Raw genomic sequence first — 26,499 nt, forward strand, 5'->3', positions numbered from 1 at the left:
ATTTAGACCACCTGGGGTTCCTTAACATGCATGCAAATCGAAGTACACATGCATTTTTGCCCCTTCGTAATGTGGCTGCCACGGTTGGGATTGAACCCATGGTCTCGAAGTCAGCAGCTAATAAACACTGTAACCACCGAGCCATTTTAAGTGTAGGGTTAATGCCTCGAAATTGCATAGTGAGCTATGAGGGACACCATAGTTAGTGTTGGATTCATATTGATTTTGCTTCCTTAAGGAGGCTAGCTTAGCAGGACACTTTGAGGTACTATCAGACATTGTTTGGGATATCATTGGCCATAGTGAAATTAGAACTGGTGAGGCTTATACAGTGCTGACTAATGGCCATGTCCTCTGCTATAGAGGTCTCCCAGATAAGCAATATGGGGTAGGATTCCTAATCCATAAGGACACAGCGGACAACATTGACGAATTCTACAGCATTAATGAGAGGGTAGTAGTAGTCGCAATAAAACTTAATAATAAGTATAGATTAAAGGTAGTACAAACCTACGCTCCAACATCCAGTCACAATGATGATAAAGTAGATCAGTTTTATGAAGATGTTGAATTAGAGATCAGAAAAGTGCAAACTCGGTATGCTGTAGTAATGGGCCACTTCAATGCAAAAGTGGGGAAAAGGCAGGCTGGTGATCGAGCAATGGCAACTACGGCGTCAATTCTAGGAACGCTAGAGGAGAGATGCTGGTAGAATTCAGCGAAAGGAATAAGCTGCAAATAATGAACACCTTTTTCAGGAAGCGAAGCAACGGAAAGTGAACCTGGAAAAGCCCTAATGGTGAAACAAGAAATCAAATTGATTTCATACTTTCTGCTGATCCCAGCATAGTGAAAGATGTAAAAGTGACAGGTAGGGTAAAGTGCAGTGATCATAGGGCTAGGATTCACCTCAATTTGAAGAGAGGAAGAGTAAAATTGGTCAAGAAGAAACAGGTCAACCTAGAGGCAGTAAGGATAAAAACAGACAAATTCCGGCTGGTACTTGCAAAGAAATATGCAGCCTTAGAACAGAGAGATGAAGATAACATAAAGGTAATGAATGAATCCATAACTAGGCTGGCTTCAGAGGCAGCAATTGAAGTGGGAGGCAAGGCACCAAGGCAACCGGTAGGCAAGCTCTCCCAAGTAACAAAGGACCTAATAAAGAAACAACAAAGAATGAAAGTGTCCAGCTCAAGAGATAAAATAGAATTTGCAGAACTGTCAAAACTGATCAACAAGGCGAAAATAAAGGATATTCGAAATTATGTGAGAAAGACTGAAGAAGCCGTAAACGATGGGCGCAGCCTGAAATCGGTGAGAAGGAAACTTGGCATAGGACAAACCAAGATGTATGCACTGAAAGATAAGCAAGGTAATATCATCAGCTATCTTGAAGGTATGTAACAGCAGTGGAAGAATTCTGTACTGACTCGTACAGTACCCAGAGGAGTCGGGAAGCCTCAATTAAAAGCAGTAATGAACAGTGTACAGAAACTCCTCCTATAACTAGAGAAGAGGCCAGAAGGGCCTTGCAAGGCATGAAACGGGGAAAAGTGGCCAGAGAGGATGGAATAACAGTCGGTTTAATCAAAGATGGAGGAGACGTAATGCCTGGAAAATTGGTGCCTCTCTATATGAAGTGTTTGACTGCAAGAGTCCTATAAAACTGGAAGAATGCAAACATCATACTAATCCACAAAAAGGGAGACATTACAGAGTTGAAAAATTATAGGCCCATTAGCTTACTCCCGGTATTATATAAAATATTCACCAAGATAATTTGCAATAGAATAAGGGCAACACTGGACATTAGCCAACCAAGGGAACAGGCTCGATTCAGGAAGGGTACTCTACAATGGATCAAATCCATGTCATCAATCAGGTAATCGAGAAATCCGCAGAGTACAATCAGCCTCTATATATGGCTTTCATAGATCACGAAAAAGCATTTGATTCAGTAGAGATACCAGCAGTCATAGAGGCATTACGTAATCAAGGAGCACAGACCGCTTACGTAAATACCATGGAAAATATCTACAAAGGTTCCACAGCTACCTTAGTTCTACACAAGAAAAGTAGGAAGATACCTATAAAGAAAAAGGTCAGACAAGGAACAATTTTTCCAATGCTCTTCACTGTGTGCTTGGAAGAAGTATTCAAGCTGTTAAACTGTGAAGGCTTAGGAGTAATGATAGACAGCGAATATCTCTGCAAGCTTCGGTTTGCCGATGACATCGTTCTATTCAGAAACACTGCAGACGAATTATAACAAATGATTGAGGACCTTAACCGACAACGTGTAAGAGTGAGGTTGAAAATTGATATGTGGAAGACAAAGATAATGTTCAATAGCCCGGCAAGGAAACAAGAATCCAGGATTGCCAGTCAGCCTCTAGAGTCAGTAAAGGAGTACATTTATCCAAGCCCATTACTCAAAGGAGACCCTGATCACAAGAGGGAAATTTACAGAATAAAAATGGGTTGGAGTACATGCGACAGACATTGTTGGATCCTGCCCAAGAGGCTACTACTGACGTTGAAAAGAAAAGTGTACAATCATTGCATTCTACCGGTATTAACATATGGGGCAGGAACTTGGAGGTTAACAAAGAAGCTCGGTAACACATTGAGGACCGCGCAAAGAGCGTTGGAATGAAAAATGTTAGGTGAAACCTTAAGAGACAGGAAGGGAGCACTGTGGATCAGAGAACAAACAGGGATACGCGACATTCTAGCTGACATTAAGAGAAAAAAATGGAATTGGCCACGCCACGTAATGCGCAGCGCAGATGACTGGTGGACCTTGAGTTACAGAATGGGCGCCAAGAGAAGGAAAGTTCAGTAAAGGACAACAGAAAACTAGGTGGGGTGATGAGCTAGAAAATTTGCCGGTGCAAGTTGGAAGCAGCTAGCGTAAGGCAAGGGATATCGCAGGGAGAGGCCTTCGTCTTGCAGTGGACATAAAGATAGGCTGCTGTTGACGATGATGAATTGGGACGACAGTGACAGAATCAATCGTATATGAAAGTTCGAGTGCCACAAGATGCTTCAAGTGATTTCGAAACAGGTACCTTCTCTTCAGGAGGATTTGACTCGTCAGACAGCTGTGCTGTTGGAGATGCATTGACAAGGAACAAATGCTGAGAGCTTCAGTGATTCATGAGGCAGCAGTAGTGGCCTCTGCTACGATGCACAAGACAGTCGTGAACCAACACTGGGATGAAACAAAGTTTGGGACAGCTTGTGTCGCAAAGTGAAAAATTACAGGACAGCATAAAGAAGGAAGCAATCAAGTGCCATGCGACTCTGAATGTGTTCTGCAACTTTACCTGCTCAACATACTGCTCAACTGTCTGATAGCTTGTGTCAGTTATTGCTGTCTCGCAACAGGCCTTGAATATTATTTTAGAGAGATGTAACCAAAGGGCACACTTGATTCACATTCAACAATGAATGGTCACCCTTCTTTTACTATTATTGCAAAGATGCTGCCCTTATGCATATATTACTAGCGACGGCTTTGATGCTATTAATGTGAAAGCATTATGTGCCCCATAACTTGAAAATTCGGCGTAGTCGGCGTGACCAACAGGTGGTACCAAAAATGGCTGACAGCGCAAAGCATAAAAAACACGTCAAAAAAATGCTCAGATTGACGTTAAATTTCTCAGGGAGGTTCCTGTAAACAAAGTAAATTAATGCCTTTGAAAAGAAAATTTGGTAGATTTCGTTCTAGGTGGGAATCGAACCAGGGCCCCCAGGGTGTGAGATGAGCACGCTTCCCTGACGCTTCAGCAGCTCCATGGTCCTGGCTGACTAAAAGTGTGCCTAGTGCATGCGTCATTAGGCACTTGACGGTGCAGCCAATGGGGAAATGTTGGCACCAGGTCTTGAGTGTATAAAATGAGAGCGTTCATGACGTTCCGAGGTCTACAAACGGTATAATGCTTTCACATTCCCTCACGTAAGCAGTCTTAAAGGGGCCCTGAACCACCCCTCTGGCTTGGTGAAATAACATAGTCCGCGCGTAGCATACGCTGTTGTGAACATCTCAGCCAAGTTCTGTTGTCGTACGCGGTCTGTGGAGCTCGAAAACGGAGCACGAAGTTACCTTTTTCTCAAATGCTCTCGTTTCAAAAACTCCATGCTCCTCGCTCTTTTCTGTGTGCTCTATTTCGTCATAAAGCACACTCCAATACGCGGCTGCTATTGGTCGCTGCGCTCAGCTACACCGAGGCTGCTGCGAGGTGCTGCCACGAGTCCAGTGGCTAAGCACACTGCGGCTCTCTGAGAACAGCCGTGTTTGGCTCACGTTTAGCACGGCATAGGCGCCAAATCGGAAACTTGAACTGCGCGCCACAGTGACGTCTCCGCTGTAGCCTTCGCAGTGCAAGGCATTGGAGGAGGAAGGGGAGCACAGCTGAGGCCGTGTTTGATTGCCGACAACTCCGCTTCTGCTGAATGCATTGAAGTACTTTTTGCGGCAAAGTGGTTCTGAAATAGCCGATCTTCACTTCAAATGTCTTTCTCCACTTCAATAAAAAGTGGTTCAGGGCCCCTTTAAGTGTCTCTGCTGAATTTTTATCATTCAAAAGCAATGTTTATATCAATACTGGTACTGTTGGAAAGCAGATTTAAAAGTGTTAACGGTGGTGATTTTAGTGAGGCTACAATAACAGCATCTGGCTGTGTTCATATGCCCTTGTAGGTGGTGCAGCATAAAGCACTAGAGAGCAGCAGAAAGTGAACGGCATTGCTGTGTAAATTGGAAAATCATTTTATTTTTATAAAGACAAGAAAGACGCTTCATACATACTTCACAAGTGCAATGAAATGTATCAACAGTGTCCAAACAGTAATATACATAAATAATGTTTATATGAATAAATATAACACCATGCATGTAACTTATTACTATGAGGACAAAGAAGAAAAAAAGGCCTTCTGAACTCACAAAACTTCTTTCAAACCAAAATCAATAAACAACAAACACTCGTTACATTGAGCTTCGTGACGCGAAATCCTGTAGAAACAGCAGGATGTTTAACTCCTCGGCACAAGTATACGAGGTTATTAAAATCATGTAGAGAATGCAGCAAACTCTAAGCAACACTGGGACAAACAGAAGATATAACCTCTGGGCCTGACATGCATGACATGCATTCTGTAATGGCGATAAATGTATATTAAATAGAAAATACTTTGCCCGACTGCGATGTGTTACTGTTTACAGTGACACCAGACATGTAGATAAAAGCAACAATGCCGACATCTTGGGATGTTACCAGTCAACCAAAGCACATGGAACGTTCGTTGCAACGATCTTCTCGTCTACAGCTGAGTCGAGAGGCGCAGCCTTCTCTTTTGATGACAAGAGTTGCATGAAACCAGAACCCTTCAAAACATTCTGGCCTTTTTTGAAAAAATGTCAACAGATCTGCACGATCATGCTGCTGTTCCTGTCTGCTTCTCTGGTATTACGATAAAACAATAACTGCGTTGCATACACGTCGGGACAAATCCCTTAAAAGTCCACCAGCCTAACTAATTTGACGGTGGTAGAACACTATACAGCTCACCGGCCCAACAAGTTTGCAAATAGAGTGGCTTTCCAGTTAAATCTTCGTCAGTGGGTAAAGCAAAGCTTTGCGTGGGCTCATCTCAATTGGATTGAAATGCTTTCAATTGCACTACAGCGAATGCTGGTGATATGCACCGGTGCTCGGTGCGTTGTACGCAGGCAGTGCCAGTGCCCTCAATGTTACGTCGGCTCAAAGACACCAGTCATTCAGACAAGGTGACTCTAGCCTCGACGAAATGAGCAATATAGTATGTGTTTGGAATGCTTCGGGGAGAACGCATGTCACCTTCATTCAGTTCATCAACAGCCAGCATTGAAAATGCAATGAAGGATACCCGTTTTTAAACACCGGCAGCTTTTTTCTTTCCCTCCATAACATTGTCTTTTAAAAACTCAACGGGGATGCGCATGCGAAAAAAGAAAGGAAAAAAAAAATACAGACATACAAAAGCTCAGACTTGATCTTGTCGTAAAGTTATAACAAGTTCTCTAGTTGATACTAGGCCTTTCGAAACAAGCACTCCTTTTCTTTCTTTCCTGCGGCAACAATTGTCGAAATGCCTGCGACAGTGCAAAAAGTGCGTGTAAAACTAGAAAGAAAAAAAAAGAGAGGAAAGCAAAGAAAATGTGGCTGTAGACAACTCAGCCCGCATGTAGTAGTAGTAAAATTGCCTTTTCTAAAATATCGGCACTTTCATGAAGTGCCCAAACACCTGAAGGACCTCGCCTTGCACAGTGTTGACAACTTTCATGTATGTGTCTTGCCAAAGCTGGGCCCCATTCTTCTGGACGGTCCTGAAAAGTGCAAGTAACATGAAAGTGAAGTTGGACGCCCATTGAAGGAGGAAAGAAGCTAGTCTCAACAGAGACCATCACACAGCTTGCGTTTGTCCATCACGCTGTTCTCTTTGTAAAAAGCACACCTTGCAGTGCGCACATAAGAAACAGATGTCGCAGCGCACATACACAGGCACCCAAGAAACTCGACAGGAGGACGGCCAGTGCAGTAGCCCAATTGGTAAAGCACTGCATACGTAATGCGAAAGATGTAGGTTCAGCTCCTACCTGTGGCAGGTTATATTTTCGCTCGCTTTCATTTCCTCTGACCTTATTATTTCTACATTTCAATCAAACAGGACAACTCATCTCCTCTATGCATTGGCAGGCTTCACTGTTCTGTTACTTCGTATGGTGGTGACTAACAAATAAAGTCGTGCCTTCCAGACTTCTCGGTTATTCTTCCACGGGACACAAAAAGGACCTCAAGTACACACCGCTGCCATTCTTCTTCTTGCTTTTTGTTTTGAGAGTTCAAAAGTGTGCCGGCCTATCACGTCCTCCTCTGATGCTCAGCAGTACTATGCAGACTTAGTCCGGAATGCTTTTTTTCCCTGTTTTTAAGTCGATTTTAACTGAAGCGCACTTGTTTGGGGGGGGATCTGTCAACAACTCGGTGCATTTCTTTTCCCGATGTGCTTGTGCAATTGTGGTGGTTTCTTGCAATGAGTATATTTCTTTTTCATTGCAAAATATGTAGGTGCGGGAACGTTTAGGTGATGCTAAAGCCCACTTTGCACTCTCACGTGACATAACACACTCTGGTTACCTTCAGGCATCCTGTTTCCTGGGGAATCAACACACTGGAAGTGATAAATTGAGAATTCCCTCAACTGCTGTTAACCGTGCTCTTGTGTATGTTTGAGCATGCAGTCATCACTTCAAGACGTGCAACTTCTTTTTATTGTCCACTATGGAGTGGTATACACTACAGGCTTTCCTGACAGGTGCAGAAGGCAACAAAAAGGTGTTGTACATGGCTCAGGACTTAAAGCAGCCGACACAGTAATATAAAAAGATTAAGGGAGAAAAAGGACATTGTTACTGCGATTACAGTTTCCAGTATATTTTATCCTTTTGGCTCTTGTCTCCTGAAACTATTTTTTATAAGCACATATAGCAAAGTTGTCTCCAAATTGCTCACCTGTGAAAGAACTTGAGTAGAACATCTAGCATTTCCAGGTTTCTCTCATGGACAATGCTGCACAGGACATTTGTCCACGCTATCACATCCGAATTGAGAGCAGCATCTATGAAGAGAAAGGCGTAATTAAACAAACAGGCTTGCAGGACACTGTTGTCTATATATTTTTCCAGTGCTCGGCAAACTGCTTACTATGTTTACTTTCATTTGTGACAATCTGAAATGGGTCAACAATAATGCAATGATTAACCAGAGCAGTCCCAACTTCTGAAAGTGCTCTGGTCACATTTGCAGCCATGGAAAGTTATGTACAGCAGCAAGCAAAGGCTTGAAGGCTATGGCATCAACAGAAAGTACAAATTTCTTTAGCACAGCTTTGCAATGCGGAATCGCTTCAATAGACTCCGCTTGTTGAACGCATGCATGCAGGCTATATTGATTTTAGCCAGCATGCCCAGGCTGCGAAGAAAATTTTTTTTTTGTGCCACCATTCATCTTCAAACTTGTTGCTCGACACTGTGCGAGCTGTACTGGGCCAGAATGAGACACACATGGGAAACGGCTAAAGGCATTTTGATTGAAACTGCCTCTGGAAGGACTTGTGACAGCAAGTTTGCCTTTTTTGCACATGGTAGTGCTGCTGTTTGTGCTCTTGCTCACGGACAGCGGCATCAGGTGCACGTTGGCGAAATTGTGCTAGCAGAGCACATAAACGATCCATGTTCAAAAAAAAAAGTAGTAGCGCACTGCAGCTACTTAGCGCACACAGCGGCAGGTTTAGCCAACAAACTGCCATTTGCCGCGTTTCACATGAGCATTAGTGCCAAAGTGACAATGAAAGAGCTTGAAGAACAGTGTGTGCGTGAAATTTTGCTACAAACTTGGCAGAACTTTCACAGCAATTTATATTGCTTAACAAAGTGACTGTATGAGTTGCACGTAGTGCTATGAGTGGCTTAAGCGTTTTGAACGCAGCAGAATGTCGGTCGGTGACAATCCCAAGCCTGGACGACCTTCCACATCAACAGATGATGACCATATCGAGAGAGTTCGAGCTATGATTTGTGGAAATCATTGTTTAACTGTTTGAGAAGTTGCTGACGAAGTGGGCATCAGTGTAGGATCATGCCATCAAATTTTGAGTGACAAACTTGAGATGCGTCGTGTCAGTGCAAAATTCGTGCCATGTTTGTTGACTGAGCAACAGAAACAGTCCCAGGGTGAAATCAGTCAGCAACTGCTTGCCACTGCCAATGACAATAAAAACTTCCTTAAAAACATCATAACAGGCGATGAGATGGGGGTTTATGGCTATGATGTTGAAACAATAGTGCAGTCATTGCAGTGGGTGGACAAAGGGTCTCCTCGTCAAAATAAAACATGGTTGAGTTCGTCAAAGATCAAGGTGACGTTGGTTGTTATTTTTTACTGCAAAGGCATGGTCTATCGGGAATTTGTACCGCATGGTCAGATGGCAAACAAGGAAGTCTACCAGGGCATGCTAGAGCATTTGCGGGATGCTGTATGCAAAGACGCCTGAATTATGGGAAAACCCAAGTTGGTTGTTGCATCATGGCAATGAGGCGGCTCATGTGTTGCTCCTTGTCCTCTGCTATCTAGCAAAAGATCACAATCCCGTTGTGCTCCATCCACCATATTTTCCGGACCTTACCCCAGCAGACTTTTTTCCGTTTCCCAAACATGTTGAAAGGACTACGTTTCCAAACCATAGAGGAGATTCAGGACAATGCGACAAGAGACATGCGCGTGATTCCAGAAAGTGCATTTCAGGAGGCTTTCCAAAAATGGAAGAAATGACGGGAACAAGTGTGTTGCCAGTAGAGGGGACTATATTGAAGGGGACAGTGCTTAAAATGGTGTACAATAAGCAATAAAGATGTTATAGCAAAAGTTCATTTCTTTTAATACACCTCATGCTTACTAAATGCCATAAGTGCAATGAAGCCTGGCAGTGAAGCTTCCTACTTGATAAAGCCTCTGTGTTTGCTGCTGTGTAGTATTGTGGCGCCATCTAGCATGCACTTAGTGAATCATGGCTGTCACGACAAAGTTCTGTTGCACAGATTTGCAATTTGGCATTTCTTAGAGGGAGGGGGGAGGGTGTGATTAGACAGGACATACACGCACCGCCAGACGAGATGTCACAGACCAGTGCAAACACCGAGTATAACCTGCTATCACAAGTACACGTTTGCATGACTAGGCATCTTGGAGGCAGATACGGAGTTGCGAAGCTGTATAAACAAGAGCAACTTGCTATTGCAAGGAAAAATACTAGTCATAACATCTTTAGGAATAAATCATTTGGAATGTGATATGCTCTTTGCTATGTGGCCAACTCGTAAACATTCTGTGACCCCAAAGCTTGGCTCTACGAAAAAAAAAAAAAAAAAAAACAAGACGAGGTGAAAGGGCAAGCATGGAAAAAAAGAAAGCATACCCTATTTCACTTTTCTCTATTCACGTCTTATTCCAGCCCTTTGACACACAGCCACTTCTCACACATCACCAGGGGGGGAAAATGCAAAAGTGTCCAAAAGCACCAATTCATGTAATACAAATGCGAAACAAACGCATTAAAACACACTGTTTAAGCACGCTGCTAGTGTGGTAGACATTGCCAGTTGACAGTCTTTCAAATTGTCTCCTGAATACTGTAGCTCTTGGTTTTGGTCATTTCTTCCTCTGCAGCTGTTGCACAGATGTTGTGAAGAGCTGAAACTATAAATATTGAATCCTTTGACATGCACCAATCATTCAGCGTAATTTTGTAGTGACTAACCACAAAGGGCAGAAACTGTGAGTGCAATAGCTGTTAGCTGTTGCTTTCACTGGGTTGATCCCTGCTTTGCTTAGAATTGCAACTTACCTCTGCAGATGCCACGAATAAGCGTGAAAGACGCATGCAGCTCCTTTGGAAATTGTGTTTTATGAGCACTAGTTCATGCGACCTCCACAACAAGCTTGTATCTTGTGAAACAGCTTCAACAGCTTTTTTTCCACATCGTTATGTGATGCTCCGATTCATGATCTCGAAGCTTTCATTGTTTCTGTTCCCTGTTCACCGACAACGACATCTCCCCAAATTACATCAAAGGCCATCCCAGAAATGGCGCAGAAACATACCGTTGGTTGTGTTAATCCATTGCTGCAGCAAAGCTTTGACTTGCTCCATCTTCTTTTCAGAGTCAATAACAGACTCAAATGTTTCTACAGCTGTCTGTACAGGTTTGGTCTAGAACGGCAAAGAGGAAAGAGGTTAGACACACACTGAGGTTCCTTTCTTGCGAAAACAAGCAAATTGGCAATAATATTTCATTCCATGCTCTTGTTAATTACAATTTGGTGTCTAACCCTTCCACGGGCGGAGGGAATCATACTTTCTACCAGCTAAATGTGTGTGGCAGGGCAATGGGAAGCAAAAGCTTCGCCATCTCACAAAAAGTTTGAAGACAAAAAAGACTTTTGCAGAAACCATTGACTATTAACAATGCAAGTGAATAGCTAAAAGGTTCTAGAAAGCTGTCTGGTTTTGTTAAAGGAACAATGCACTAGAAAGCTTGTATTTTTTATAGTGAGGATATTTAGGTAGCATTTTGCAGATTAATTGTGTAATTCTGTAGAGAACTGAGCCGTTAACCAACACATCTGCAGAAGTAGTATAGTTTGCTATACATACAGTCGACTTCCGCTAATTCAACCCTGACGGGACCGACGAAATTGATTGACTTATTCAGCGGGTCAAATTAAACGATGCGGAAAAAACACCGAAACACACTGCTGATTCACTTGGCAGTACCTGCCAATCGTAAAGTAGAAAACTAATACAAGAATGAGATTAAAGCTCCTAAACAAAGTAAAAAAATTTAACACGCACCCGATCACTTAGCACAAAAATGTGCTAGGGTCTAATATGCGTTTCACAATGGCAGCTGGTTTTCTAAAGTCAGTTTTGCCACAATAAATTCATGTTATGCGGTAAAGTGTACGAACGCCGCCAAGCAGTTTGGGTTTCGTATCCAACTGCACCGCTCAGGCAAATTTGCCGCAATTTTCTCGAAAAAGAAAAAAAATATATAGAAGAAGAAGAAAAAAAAAGAAAGCCATGCATTAAAACTGGGAAAATGCTGTAATCGGACACTGTGAGTTGCGATTATTGCTTGAAAATTTTCGTGGGGCAGACTAAAAATAGGCGTTTTCGATGGGAGATGATGTACGTTCAACGCAGACACTGTACCCTAGGCTCTGCCTAGACAGCCGCATGTGCGCAGACTGTTCCAGTTTGAATTACCCATCAAAAGCCAATTTTAGGATCGAAATAACGAAAGTCTGGGCCCATAGATATTCATGGGGGACAGCCGGGACCTTCAATTGGGATCAAATTAACCAAAAAAGCCGAATTAACCAGAGCCAAATTAACGAAAGTTGACTGTACGAGCCAATTCGCCATACGTGTGTAGTCTCCAGCAGTACAAGCACTGGCGTGGAAGGCAACCTGCAAACTTTCAGACGCCCCAAACCTCTTGTGCGATAGCATGCGAGTCTCAAAGAGCTAAAATAGTTGGCAAACAATGCATGCCGAAACTTGGTTGCACAAGAGCATGGTGCCTTTGCATTGGCGCCTCTGTATCGGTGGTGACGGTCTGACCACCACAGGCCACCAAACACGAAAATATGCAAAAGAGTCAAAGGAAGCTATAACCTTCAAAAATGAGATGAATGAAGTAAACTAAATGAAAAGTGACCGAAGTGAAGTGAATGAAAAATGAGGCTGCTGCAAAAATGGGTCTACAGAGTTTTCCATGCTTTAACCGGATCTTGGTGAGGCTGTCTTCTTGATAATTTTGTGCGAGTTGGAGCTGCGTAAAAGATTTGAAACAATTATTTTCTTAGAAAAACAAAAAAAAGAAAACTTTTGAAGTGTCATTTACGTGGACTTTGTCGCAAGTCTGTTATGTTGTGAATACATACATCTGCCCATACTGCAGCATGAAAGCAGCCAAGAAGCACACACGGTACCTATGCCACGGCTGCGCAGCACCACTTTGCGCAGACATCTTCTCGAGTCAATGTTGTAGAAAGTTTACAAAACCTTTTTTTTTTTTTCTTGCTTTCAGAGTTATGGGAAGGCATCCCAAGTGTCCTATAGTTTCGTGACGAAAATCCCCCCCCTTTTTTTTTAGCTGTGCACTCCATTGGGCAGTAGGAAAAGTACTTCCCTTAAGAGTACACCCTCAAACACTTTACACAAGCATTCAGAAAACAAACAAATCATATTCCAGCTCCATAAGTGTGACACTGTAAAACAATGCATTCTAAGGAATCAGCATCTTTTGGTAATGAGAATGGTAGAGTGTTCCATTCCCCTATAATGTGGGGGAAAACAGAGAAAATTTAAAAACCTTGTTTCTTGCTTGGCAAGGAGTTAAATATTCAGGGTAATCACATCTGTCTAATTTTGTAGCTAATGGATGGACATATGGAGCAGGGTGCAATGAGGATATGTTAGTTTTGAGGATAAGGCAGATGATATCAGGCAGATGGAGTGTCTACTTACCATGTACTCCTTGAGAGAGTGGCATGCCAGGAGACGTGCTTTCTGCGGACTGATGCTACCTTTTGGTGGCCGACCTCTTCTCCTACCCGTGGGTTGTGCTTTCGTCTTCGTTGATGCCGCTGATGATGGGGCCCCGCGATGGCTGTGGTTTGAACTTTTGGTGCTGCCGACACCACTAGTGCTAGCTGCTGTCTCTCTGCAAGATGAAAAGGAAATATTAATTTAAAATTCTGGGGCTTTACGTGCCAAGAACTGTGATCTGATCGTGAGGCAAGCTGTAGTGGGAGGCTCCGAATTGATCCTGACTACCTGGGGTGTGTACCCAATGCATGGTACACCAAGAACATTTTTGCATTCCACTCCCAGTAGGATATGGCTACGACAAAAAGAGCACTCACATGCAAGCCGTAACGATTTTACGAAATGTCACTACCACTTCTAATAAGTGCTGCCATTAGTTTGCTAAAAGGCTACAAAAGTTGTTCTTGTGCACATTATACATAGGCCAAGTCAAGAAAAAAACTGCTTAGCTAAATGTCAGAACACTTGTCACAGTTGGTGTGCCTGCCACAGCTTGTGCTTTTGGTTGTGCGGGCAGAGGCACCAAGACTGAAACTGGAATTTAATAGCACCATATATTGGATTAACGACCTTACATTGCTAAAACTGCAATTTTGTTATCAATGCTTGGTGAAACAGTGCATTAGAAAAGCATAACCACCAAGTTAATTCAATGTAAACCAAGGCACTGTGCAATATTCAACACTAAGGTGTCACATGCAGTCGAGAGTGGGAAATTCATTGCCTTTGAGTTCACAGAAGTCATTCCTGAAGCTACTAAGGCAGACTAAGGCAAAGGTAAAGAGTCGTTAGAAATTTATTGTCATGCTAAAGTAAACTTAGTCTAAGCGAAACTGACAAAAGTTTTCAATATCTTCATCTTCCATTTAGCAAGGTTCATCTTAAACGGAGTCTCTTGTACTTATTGTTATACAAATGTAAAGGACAGCTATAGGAATACCACATCTATGACTCTACAACAGCACAGGACAACACAGCAAAGGTAGCCCATCACTCACTTTGAGCGCAAAGGATTTCGCCGACTTTCTCTGTACATGGTCAACACTTCATCCTTTATGTCAGGAGGTAGGCTGTCCAACACAGCTGGGTCAATCTGCAAAGGATACTTCAGTTCAAATCCGGGCCTGACCTACAACTGCCCACAGAAGTTTAGGACGCAAGTGGAGAAAAGTATTGAAGAACCCCGTTAAAGGGAGGGAAGACAGGCCTTAGGAGGCCGAAAGTAATGAGAAATCCACTTTTCAAAACTGGCATTTTCGAAATCGGCAACTCCTTTTGCACAGATATGTAGTTTCTGGCTTCATGGATTACTATTTCTGCTGAAAGATGGACTTGTAATGTTCCTGTAAGGTGACAATAATGATTTGGGATTTTAATGGTGCAGCAGCCGTGCAGACTGTAATGCAGCAAGCACATAAGCATATAAGGTGAATCTGAGTCAAAATTTACACTAAATCAGTGCTTTTTCCACGACACGAGTTTGTCGGACAGCGTGTCACTGTGGTCGTCTCGGCCTCATTTGATAGAATGGCATCTCATCTTCATTATGCTTGCTCTGTGCATGTGATGGCAGTGCGCCGTCGTCTGCTTCATGGTGTTGGCGTGCGCGCATGCATGTGCCATTTTATTTGGTGTGGTCACCGGAGTGTGCAGCTATCGCCTGATCAGTGAAGAAGTTCTGCACTATGTGTAAATTTGGAAGACAGGTGAAGCGGTAGCTGCTTGAGAACTTCAGTGAACGCCCCTGGTGCCCCAAGACTCGGAACGTCCATTGGACTTGCTGAACCTGCCACGATAGGCCTAAAGCCAGAGCAGTGAACTTGTCAGCTGCCAACAACGTTGCGGATGCCACGACACACAAACCTTGCTGCCACATCAGGGAGAACACAACTGGAAAAAGACAGAAGCGAGACTACAGCAGCTGTCTGTTCCAGCAATGAAATGAAAATGAAACTTTCTTGCCGAATGTGCTGGTACCGCAGAACTATCACTCGATGCAACAGTGTTGACCAGTTGAGAGTTTGGAGCTGGCAAGTGCCTTGCTTGTGTGTGCAAACTGCGGTGAGACGTCATCGCGAGTTCGCCGCGTGTCCATGGAAATCAGATCAGCCTGTTTATTCTGAATGTGCTTGTCGCACGTGCTATGCAAGTGACTGGCAATCGGCAAATGGTGCTAAATGCTGCGTTCTAAAAAAAAAAAAAAAGTGTAAGTAAAAAGAGCACACCTCGGCACTTCTTACGAGTTGTGAATGTGAAAGCATTAATGTCCAATTTAACGCCACTGAGCGGTCCTTCCAGTTTTTCACTGCGAGTAATGAACTACAGCAGTACATGCTGACCGAGCAAGCAGCAAGCAGCAGTAGCCTGCAGTGCGAACACTGCATGCCACCGATGTCCTGCGCAACGAAAGACCGAGGAAGCAACAACGGCCACCAAGGCCGGCAGGTGCGCGCAGCAGCTAAGCCCAGTGGGGGTGAGAGAGTGAGATAGATACAGTATGCGCCAGCTTCCGAGAGCGAGGGTGACATGGCGTTGCGGAGTGATGTCCTCTCTCCTCACGCAACACCTCGCACGCTAATGCATATCAGGTGTCCCCTCTTGCCAGCTCTGCTTCGTCGAGGTGCACTCGTGACGTGGTGTCGCCGCCAATGGGAACTCCGTCGAGACATTGTCGTGACCTGGTATTGCAGCCAGTGGGAATTTTCGTGCCGTTTCGCTGCTACAGATGACAGATGCCGCCTTTTTCACTCAGTGGGGCACTTGACGCTTTCACATCAATAAACATAGCACAGAACAGCTATCATATGAAAATGTGGCAGGCATATGTGAAGACCAGCCACTACTTGTGGCACACAGCTGATGAGGATCAGCGTCATTTTGTGGAATTGGCACACAAGTGCGTCGAAAATCAGCAGCAAACTGTGAAAAAGGTAGACCTGGGTGCAGAGAGTCAATGTGACTACCTTTGAACCCAAGTACATCCAACTGAAAGGGATTGCGAAATAGTTAGATATACAGATAATTCGAAATATAAGATATACCTATTTTAAGCTTACTTAAAAACTCTGCATGTTTCAAGTAGTCACCTGAGAATGTGAAAAGCTGGAATGTACCGATCCCATAATGCTCTAGTCGCTCATTGAAAAGGTTGAGTGCCGTCCATTTTTTGTGGACCGTTTGTATCTGGCAAGGAGCCCCTGTTGCAATCTTGAAGCAGCATGGCGATTCTCTTTCCAATAACGAATGGCTGCAGGCGGTATGTTTCACTGCACAATAGTTAGTTTTTTCCACTTCTATTATGCTCCACCGCATGTGGCGGTGTCGTCACTGTGAGGTTCCGTATAAATTCCAAGGGCGATAACACCGTCGCTGCGCACCCTACACTGTATGTGCGAGTGAAAGCAGGCAAGGGGAGCCGAGAATCGTGGCTCAATCTTGCCCACACGAAAGGGACGAATGTGAAGAGAAAGCGCACTGTCTTTTCTTGAACATGAGGCACCAAACGTCGGGAAGTTCCAGGGGTAGGGGAAGGAGGGGAGGCGGCATTCTTCCCGGCTGCAACTGCGCATGTGGGGGCTATGTGCGGTCGTATTTTGAGAGTGATCTGTATTGGGGCAATCTAGGTATGTTGGTGGCTTATAGCTTTTTGCGCACTGTGTGTCCTCGGCGCTCGATTTGCGTTGAAGTGATAGACAGCACGAATGTTACTTCGCTCGCTGCTGCTGCTGCGTTTCATCACGCCAGCGTTTTGACAGCGAGTGTCTGCAGTCATCGAGTGTGATGTGTTCATGTTTGCTGTGTGTGCTGATACCATGCTTATTAATTTAGTTAGCAAGCGAACGTTTACAAGTTGATACGGCCTATGAAAGTACTATCCTTACTTCGTATGGCTGTCTGCTAATTTGCTATCGCAATCGATGCTTCACCTTTCGGGGGAAACGATGGCTTTTTTCCTCCATGGCATGTACTGCCTTTGTATATTCAATGCCTTGACAGCATCTGCCAGAACAGTGCCGTTTCGTCAACATGAATATTTCCGATGACGCGAGAGGTGATCACAGCTTGTTAGGAGAAGCACACTTGCAGGGGCGCAGAGCGGCACATCATTCATTATATCGATTGTGGTGGTGAACGTGATTTCAATATATGCAGAGTACAGTGCTATACTTTTGCATGGGATTTCAAAGGGGATGTTACAACTGTTCGACATAGACCATAATTCGATATACCCAGCTTTGACATATCTGGCTTTAAGTGCAACGCCTGGAGTTTACTGTCTTATCCTCTGCATCAAGACTATGTGCCTGGCACTCACTAAGGTGTTTCAACTGTAGCTTTGTTTGTTCTTTCCTCAATTTTATCAAAATATGCATTTGGTCACTTTGCTAGTTTCTAAAAGCGATGTGTCATGATCTAGAACAGCTACAGCTATGCACAAAGCCTATTATGTAGATCATGTAAGGCTGGGAGCACATTTTAAATTTGCTGTCCATAAATTGCTAAAATTCGATTTTGCTTTTTTCTCCTCGGTAGCCATGATACGAACAGTGAACTTTGATAATCTGTGGAATGAATAATTATGATTTAATTTTAAAACTACTTCTGGTACTGCATTTAGTGCACATTCTAATATCTGCCTATCCAATAACATTAGCTTTCTGCTGAGCATTTCTTTTTTTCTTATTGTCTCCAAAAGTAATGTAGTAGCAGCTTTACCTATCTCCTGAACTACTTGACCTACAAGAAACATAATTGTATATTTGAAATCAGCATGAAAAACTTACTAATCGTAGGTATTTTAACTATGTATGGCCATAAAGTACAGAAAATATCTCAACAGCCCATGTGCCCCCTTAAGGTTAAAGGGTGTGTTTGAGACTCGCTCTCTATCGAACTGTCCCCCACTGTCTATAATTGCCTTGAAAAGGTTCATTTTTTCATGTCTATATGTGAGCCTGGCTTGTGAAAACCATAGCAACTGAGCACCTGCAATTTGCAGCGAAGAGCTGTTGACACTGCATTCGATGTGAGCTCCGTCCTTCACACTGGCTGTGTATTGTCCTCTCTACTTGCCTCCACACCCTCACCTTGCTTTAGAACACTCGTATGTTCTGGAAATCGACAGTGCCAAGTAACAGTACTTCTAACAGTTTATTGTTAATGACATTGCAGTTTCAGATTCACTCACGATTGCTTCCGCTTTTAACACCTGTTTTCATTCCGTGTTCACACTAGATAACTCTTCATTTCCACCTTTTAGCTGTGACTCATACCCTCCTATTGAAGACGTCATCGTCTCTAGGTCAGGTGTTCTGAACATGATCCTCCATTTAGATGCTAAAAAGAGCTGCGGCCCAGATGACATACCCGATTCCTTCCTTGTTCGCTACTCACTTTGGACAAGCAGATACCTCTCTCTTATATTCCGTAAATCATCATCCACCGCCACTGTTCCCCAATCCTGGAAGCTTGCTACGGTCATTCCGATATACAAATCCGGTAACGCTCAACTTCTGCAGAACTACAGGCCCATTCCTTAACTGCCCATTCATGCAAGTTACTCGAACATATAATTTTTAAACACATCATGGAATTTCTTGAAAGCCACGATATCCTATCCAATTACCAGCACGGTCTCCGTCACGGATATAGCTCTACTACCCAAGTAACTGAATTCACGCACGACATTTGTCAGTCATTAGATTTAGGCGGACAGATTGACGGAATTTTTGTTGACTTATCCAAAGCTTTCGACACCGTCTCACACCCAAAACTCCTCTACAAGCTTAACTCCATTCTAAATAAACCTTCTCTGGTTGGTTGGATACATAGCTTCCTAACCCAGCGTTCTCAGTCTGTGCACTTTAACGGCTCTATTTGCTCTCCTGTCAGTGTTTCTTCCGGTGTCCCACAAGGTTCCGTTTTAGACGCGCTTCTTTTCTTACTATATATATTAATGACTTGCCGCATTGCGTGTCCATTAATATTCAACTTTACGCTGATGATTTCGTCCTCTATCATAATGTTAACATGCCAATGGATCATAATTTACTTAATGACTCCTTTGCAAAATTTTGTGGTTGGTGCAAGGAATGGCAAATGAACATTAATTTCTCTAAAACTGTTTCCATGTCCTTTTCCAGACGCCTATCTCCATCACTTTTCATGTACACTTTCCATGGTCAGGATTTAAAAAGAGTAACCAAATTTAAATACCTTGGTCTTCATTTCTCTCATAACATGTCATGGTCGAAACACATTGATATCATATGTAACGAAGCTTTTAGACGTCTTAGTTACCTCCATCGTTCATTGCGTAAGACTCCAAAGGATACCAAACTACTGATGTATAAAACACTTATCCACCCCATTCTTGATTATTCTTGAGTGCACTTTATTTTTCGCGACTATAGCTGAGATTTTTCCCCTTCTCATTATACAGCTACAGGTCTTACAGTTCCTTCATCTCGCCGCCGCTTAGAATGCATGAAATTTTTATGCACACTGGTTCATTCTGAGCGCTTTGTTACACAAAATAATTATTTAAACTTCAGTCCACCTTCTATCACTAGGAGTTCTCATAATCTTAACCTCATCCCTTTCTTTTGCCAACCGGAGATGTTCAAGCACAGCTTCTTTCCACTGGCCATTGAACTCTGGAAATTCACTACCTGGAAGCATCTGCTCTTTACCTACGCCAGAATTTTTGAAAACCATTGCATCTACTTGATATTCATTTTTTTGTGCCTGCATTTTTTTAATTAATAATTTTTTTAATTATGGGGTTTTACGTGCCAAAACCACTTTCTGATTATGAGGCACGCCGTAGTGGGGGACTCCGAAATTTCGACCACCTGGGGATCTTTAACGTGCACCTAAATCTAAGTACACGGGTGTTTTCGCATTTCGCCCCCATCGAAATGTAGCCGCCGTGGCCGGCGGCCACGGCGGCCACATGCTCAGTGGCTGCCAGTGGCCGGCAGCCACTGAGCAACCACGGCGGGTCCTGCATTTTGTTTTTTCACTTTCTTTTTTCTCTTCACTCCCTCACTGCCCACTCCGGCAATAGCCTCACGAGGCTGCAGTATGTGTAAACAAATAAAATAAATTAATAAAATCACCAGATAGCACCACCTTCCTGTGTCGCAGTAGGGTTACTTTACATATACAGAGATAGAGGTTTTAATTAAGAGAGAGCACATAGAGTAGAGATAGGCAAAGTGTTATACTGCAACATCTATTGTAAAAATAGCAGGCTAGCTGACTATCAAAGGGTATGCCATTAGAAAGCATGGTCAGTAGTGGTAGCAGAATAGCAGTAACAAAGAATTGAGTTGCTGTCCCACATCGAATTGTGCTGCAATTCCACGAAGCTTCAAAGACGTCACCAACACAGCGTTGCAAGTTCCCCCAAGTTTCTTTTGGTACAGTGGAAGACCTTGTGAACACAGAACCACGAATAAATAACCACATACGTGCAATAGTTTGATAGCTCATGACTCATCGCTGAAACTGCAGCATAAGAGTTGTTCACTGTCTATGATGCGTGGCTACTGAAAAGTTGTGCAGATGTCCCCATAATGTGTGTTTTTTTTTTTTACTTGTTTCTTGTTCACATTGTGGCCTCGTGATGCAGAAGAGACATCGTGCAAGCCTGCTCACCTCCGAGAACGCCGGAAGACTGACGGCCTTGGGTAGCGACTCCGCCGTGCCATTGGTCGTTCCTGCCTGTCCGGAGCTCGGCCCCGCTGCTTCGTGGTTTTCGGGTGGCCTACTAGTTGTGAGGAAGTCCAGCATGGTCTTCACACCGCCTCCTTGTCCCGATGGTAGCGGCTCCAGTCTTCCAACTTGAATGCCCACCTGTGAAACAAATTTAGTTCTGTGGCTTTTACAATGTCTTTATTTCTAATACATTGTAACTAATCAAGCACCTAAACTATAGGAGAAATTCAATTTGAAGACCTTGTGCCGTATCTCACAAGTGGGGTTCTGCACGCAGCCAGGTTGCACAGCGATTTGCAATTCCATGCAACGGTCAAGCATTCCATGTGGCATGGAGCCAACATTACGCGTGCGATGCTCACACACGTAATGAGAAGACGTGGGATCGTTCCCCACCTGCGGCAAGTAGTCTTTTCATCCACTTTCATGGCCATTAATTTATCATTTCTTTAATTCAATTAGTACGTACAAGTAATTTCTCCTATGTTGTCCTCTTGGTGTCCTTGTTTGTTGGCTTCTGATGATATGATTAATAAAATATCGGGCCCCTCGGTTAACCCCCTTTCCTCTCGTTCATTACACAAGGCAGGCTTACGGCTACTCAGTAAAGCCTTGAACTGCACTTAGGCTGCTATGCACAATAACGTAACCACTGGCAGCCAATTATGAACACTTTAATTAAGTCTTCCTTGGTGCCCTCCCGAAGCTGTTGTCCCCTGTGTCGTTTATGCTGTTTGAGATCCCGCCACCTGGAAGCTCTTAAGAAACACTTTTTGAAAATAGTAAGAAAACACTGCCGATCCGTCATAGAGGCTGCTGTGAACATGCAAGCCAAGTATTACGGTACTGCATGCAGCATGGAATTTACAATCTAGTGTCATAAAAAAAAAAAGTGAAAATCGCTTCCTCTCGCTTACGCAATGCTGTCATGCAGCGTAATCAAAAGCAGCTGGCCCACCAATACTATTGACTGATTTCGTCATCACGAGAGCACTGTTGAGTAATACATAAATTGCTAATTTTGAGTTAAAAGAAAAATATGTATGTCTGTGACCTTTAAAAAAATATATATATCATTCACTCTTTGCAATGCGCGTCGATGCATCAGCTGCATGTGGCCTCTGAGATGGCAGCGGCATGCTGTGTAGCGTAGACCACCACGGCTGCCACGGGGCACCACAACAAACACTTTCGCTGCCGCGACACTTAACGTTTGGCTGGCGCTTTGCCCTCTTGGCTCCTCTGCTGTGTAGCTTCCAGCGTGCTAACGGAGACAAAAAGTGAGAGAAAGTTGAGCATTGGTGCAGTAACTTCACTTATAGTTGTAACTCCGCGTTGAGGATCAAGAACAACTGCACTGCGAAATGTGCAGAGTGAGATCACTATGGTAGCATTACCTGTGTAGCTTCCACAGTGTTGCCTGCTATATGTAAAACAGAGTACAGTGCCATCCAGAAGTGGCTAGTGGAAATTAACCAGTACATGGGTACGCGTGTGAATTACATGGGTATGCATCTGAATGTTAGTGCAACATTCTTTTTTTTTTCAAGATTTTTACACTGCAAAGTAGGGTGCAGGCCTTACATGAGTAAATATGATAACACAAGTCGAATCTCAATATAACAAGCATGGATATAGCGAATAACTGTACATAAAGAAGTGAATTTCAAATGTGTCTCGCCGATGTTAGCATGTAACGAATACATGTTTATAACGAATGTTGGATATAGCGAATGCATTCTTGAGTTGTGTGCAATATTGGTATAATGAGGCTCGACTGTACTTTTCCGGCTGCATCTCCTGAGTTGTTCACTTCAAGCACAAACCAACTCTTCTAAATACACCAAAGAGGTTAGTTTATTTTAAAAGCGCTTGAGCAACTGTCCACACACGTAGCCATGTAAGCGAAGCTGAGAGTCTCTGTTTGCCCCATGAGCAGCTCGTAAACTGTGGTGCGAGAGTTCCTCACCCCTCGGATATCAGAGGCCACGAGGTGCATCTGCATGGCCAGGCTGTAGCACTCCTTGGAGATGATGGCCTTGCTAGCTGTCGCTGACAACAGATGGGAAGACTTAGCCAGATTGTCGCACAAACCGTGACCCATGTACTTGGCCGGGTTCAAGGGGGCATCCTTCTGACGCACCTGAGTGCAGGAATGCGCCTCATTACAATGGAAGCAGGACAGGGCATGAAATCAGGCATTTGACACACTTGCTGGCATGTATTTATCGCTGGGACAAATGTGTGGTGTGACAAATGGAAAGCAACACACAAACATGGAATGCACTAGGCTGCGGCAATGGTCCAAACATGGGAAGTTTGACATTGATGAATGATGGCATTTTCCTGGGCTAGTTGCTGTTGCTTTGTAAAAATATGCATAAGGCACAGAAAGCAGAAGAAAAGAAAAACGAGAGAAACAACACATTGGACAATGCACTTCGTCCTCCATGTGGTGTCCTTTTCACTCTTTTTTAATTTTCACTCAATTCATTTTCTGACCGCACACTGATGCCTAGACAAATGTAGTTCGAGATAAATGTAGTCTACTTATACATTTGCTGTCTTAGATAACAACGTAGTAGTCGGCACTGCTTGCATTGGTTTAAGTATATACTAGAGAGTTCACAGTGTTATACGGATAGGCTTATCTCAGTAATGAAGTAACGATAACACTCTTGCGTGTTCCAGCGCACCTAGTGCATCTTGCAGGAGAGTGATAACATGATAACAGTGATAGCTTGGTGAAAGTGATCACCAGTTAAAAGCAAAACAATGCATGCATGGCAATATGTACACACACTCACCTTGACTTTCAGTGTGATGGTGCGCCCTTGAACGCCGGCCTCCATTAGTCTCCTCTCAACTTCGGTAGACAGCTGGCCAATGAACTTTATCATGTCAGTAGGCTGAAAGAGAAAACATCTTCCTGTTGCCATGTTGTTCTCATTGCTGGTACTACATACAAACAGAAAAAAGTTCATTGTGATGTAGGTTCACTTTTGTCCTCTTTCAAAAGAAAATCCCTGTACCTTATTGAACTTAATAATATCATGTTATGAAAAAGTGGGGCTTTTCACACGAAGAAGTTGAAAAAGCAGTGATGAACTAAATAATAATACGTGCTGCAGATAAAATTTGTACTAGTAGCATCCCAACTGTTATCTACAGGCATGAAAATGTGCACAAACTGCAAAGTACAATATCTTCCTCTGTAAACAAACAACATGATAATGTGTAGCATAGCAAATAATTTTTTTCAAGATTGTCATTAACAATAAAAAAAGGATCTGTGCAGTTGAGGTAGACTGACCGTTTTAGCAATGCATTAATGATTATTCAGGACAGCTGACATCAGGAAGTGCAGGGTTATGAGTGATGAGCTTATCAATTAGGCAAACCAATTTAGTGTTTAATTAATAAAGCACAAGTTCAAAAGGATGTTGGAGGGATGTCGTCACACAACTAATTTAGTTGTGCAAGAATGCGGATGTTCCAGCACTTGAGTATGGTACCATGGAAGCTGCTGCATGCACCATTTTGTCACTGACACCGAAACGTGTCAGGCCCAGCTGTCACTTATCTCGTGCCAAAGATTATTATCAGCTTTGCAGATTCTGGGGTATCATGTGCCAAAACCACCATCTAATTATGAGGCATGCCGCAGTGGGGGACTCCGCATTTATTTTGACCACCTGGGAATATTTTGACCACCTGGGACCAATGCAAAGGATACGGGGGTTTTTGCATTTTGCCGCCATGGAAATGCGGCTGCGGTGGCTGAGATTTGATCCCGTGACCTCATGCTTAGCAATGCCATAGCCGCTAAGCCACCATGGCCGGTGATCAGCTTTGCAATGCGCTTGACTAATTGTTTACTATCCTTGCCAGGTGCCAGCTCCACATGTGGTGGTTAATCTGTACGTTTATCTGAACCAGCCACAGAACAAGTATTACACCTGCATTTAATAAAGGACTATATAGCGCTTCTGATGCCAACATTCAACAGCAGCCACTAGCGCGCATGACAAGCAGCTGTCCTTTGTCCAGCCTGTATTGCAGCAAATTTGAAAATTGGGCATGTGCATTGCACATTACATTACGTTACATTACATAAAAGCAAACAATAATCACACTTTCTAAATTACTAATTTCTAGTAATTTTTATACAGCACAGACAACTTACGACGTAAGTCACTGGAGTTGCGAATTCCCACACTATAAGCTACCACTCTATAACCAAAACACCTTTTTTTTCAAAGGCTGTACAAGTGCAAAACATGCAGACCAAGCAGCCGTGTGTGTACGGGAATCGAAGCGTATGACTGGGTGTGCCCTCACTTTCACTGGCGAGGTGGTTCCTCCGCTTTCCAGTCAATGCAAAACATTTCATTGACTGTGCACCAAACTGCAACTTTGGCCGTCGACTCTCAATGATATGGCGCTGGTTAGGTCTAGCTGGTAGGGTTGTCAGGTGGCATGCCGTCACGGGAAGCTCGGCCTTAGCATACGTTTGTACCCGCGGATGAATACATGGAGATCTGGTGCAAGATTACGCTCACAGGCTCAACTGACGGCACCATGCGTGAAGTGGGGATTGTGGGCGCTGAGCCGGCAACTGGCGCAACCACGTACAGCAAAAGTTTATATGCGCGCATGCTGGTAGGAACGGCGAAAGCTCGCGTGTGGTTGTTCCGAACTAATGAATTTGCAAAAACACACTTGAAACTGGCAGTGTTGTGGAGTCGAGGTTGCATGCGTGATATCTGCACTTTGCGATGATGTGCATCGTGAAGGGCCAATTTTTTTCCGCAGTACTGGGGTTGCAAAAACAACAAAATGATTTTAACATCGAAATTTGTTTTTGTGGCCTGCCCAATAACTCGGATATTTTTGTGACCCTGTCAGTGTACAGAAAAAAATCAGTCGACGAATGTATTTACTTTCCGCACACAAACTGAAGAGCTGAAGAGCAACAATGTGCATACGTTCGGTTACGACTTAATGTCGCTGACAAGTGGCCATAGCAAAAGGCATTTCTGTTGCCTAGGCAACTACCGCCAGCCCACTGAGCCAGCACACTGCTGCTTTCTTTTTGGTCCTCTGTTCCTTGTTTGCTCGCTGGCTCTGCGTCGCCTTCATCGCCCTCTCCTAAACCAGCCGCACCTCATTGTGAAGTGCACTCACTGCGTTGCATGCTGCAGGATTTTCTGGCAACTGCATTATAACCACTATTTCATCTCACGTGGCTGCACTATAAGCGGTGTGCATATTCATCGAGTTCTATGGGAAGGTGAACGAGAGTACTAGTCTCAGCTGTACCACCAATCATCACTGCCATTAATTACGAGTGACACTTTACTTTTCAATTAGTGCTGAACTTCAAAAATTGCATTCAGTAAATAGAAACTGCGCTTGCTCATAGCCACCAGGTGAAGTGTCACCCATGGCACCTCAAAGTGGTGTGACGTGTTCTTCGCATGGTGAGCACTGCTTGGAGAAATTTGGCTATTTGTACCCTGTGTTAATGTGTGACGTAACCAGCAAGCAGGG

General features: G+C 43.6%; 1 protein-coding gene across 1 annotated transcript in view; it reads right to left on the reverse strand.

Annotated features, from left to right (window-relative positions):
• Nucleotides 1-4,764: 4,764 nt before the first annotated feature.
• The window catches only part of Rev1 (Rev1 DNA directed polymerase), a 31,082-nt gene continuing 9,347 nt past the window's right edge, over nt 4,765-26,499 (reverse strand). Inside the window, exons 9-16 of the mRNA XM_050166838.3 lie at nt 23,754-23,855; nt 22,916-23,089; nt 20,887-21,084; nt 14,223-14,317; nt 13,144-13,339; nt 10,713-10,821; nt 7,566-7,671; nt 4,765-6,379 (exon numbers count right to left, since the gene is read on the reverse strand). Coding sequence (XP_050022795.1) covers nt 6,262-6,379; nt 7,566-7,671; nt 10,713-10,821; nt 13,144-13,339; nt 14,223-14,317; nt 20,887-21,084; nt 22,916-23,089; nt 23,754-23,855 — 1,098 coding nt within the window. The 3' untranslated portion in view covers nt 4,765-6,261. The remainder of the gene's footprint in view (nt 6,380-7,565; nt 7,672-10,712; nt 10,822-13,143; nt 13,340-14,222; nt 14,318-20,886; nt 21,085-22,915; nt 23,090-23,753; nt 23,856-26,499) is intronic.

The sequence above is a fragment of the Dermacentor andersoni genome, chromosome 3, assembly GCF_023375885.2.
Source record: "Dermacentor andersoni chromosome 3, qqDerAnde1_hic_scaffold, whole genome shotgun sequence".
NCBI classification, from domain to species: domain Eukaryota; kingdom Metazoa; phylum Arthropoda; class Arachnida; order Ixodida; family Ixodidae; genus Dermacentor; species Dermacentor andersoni.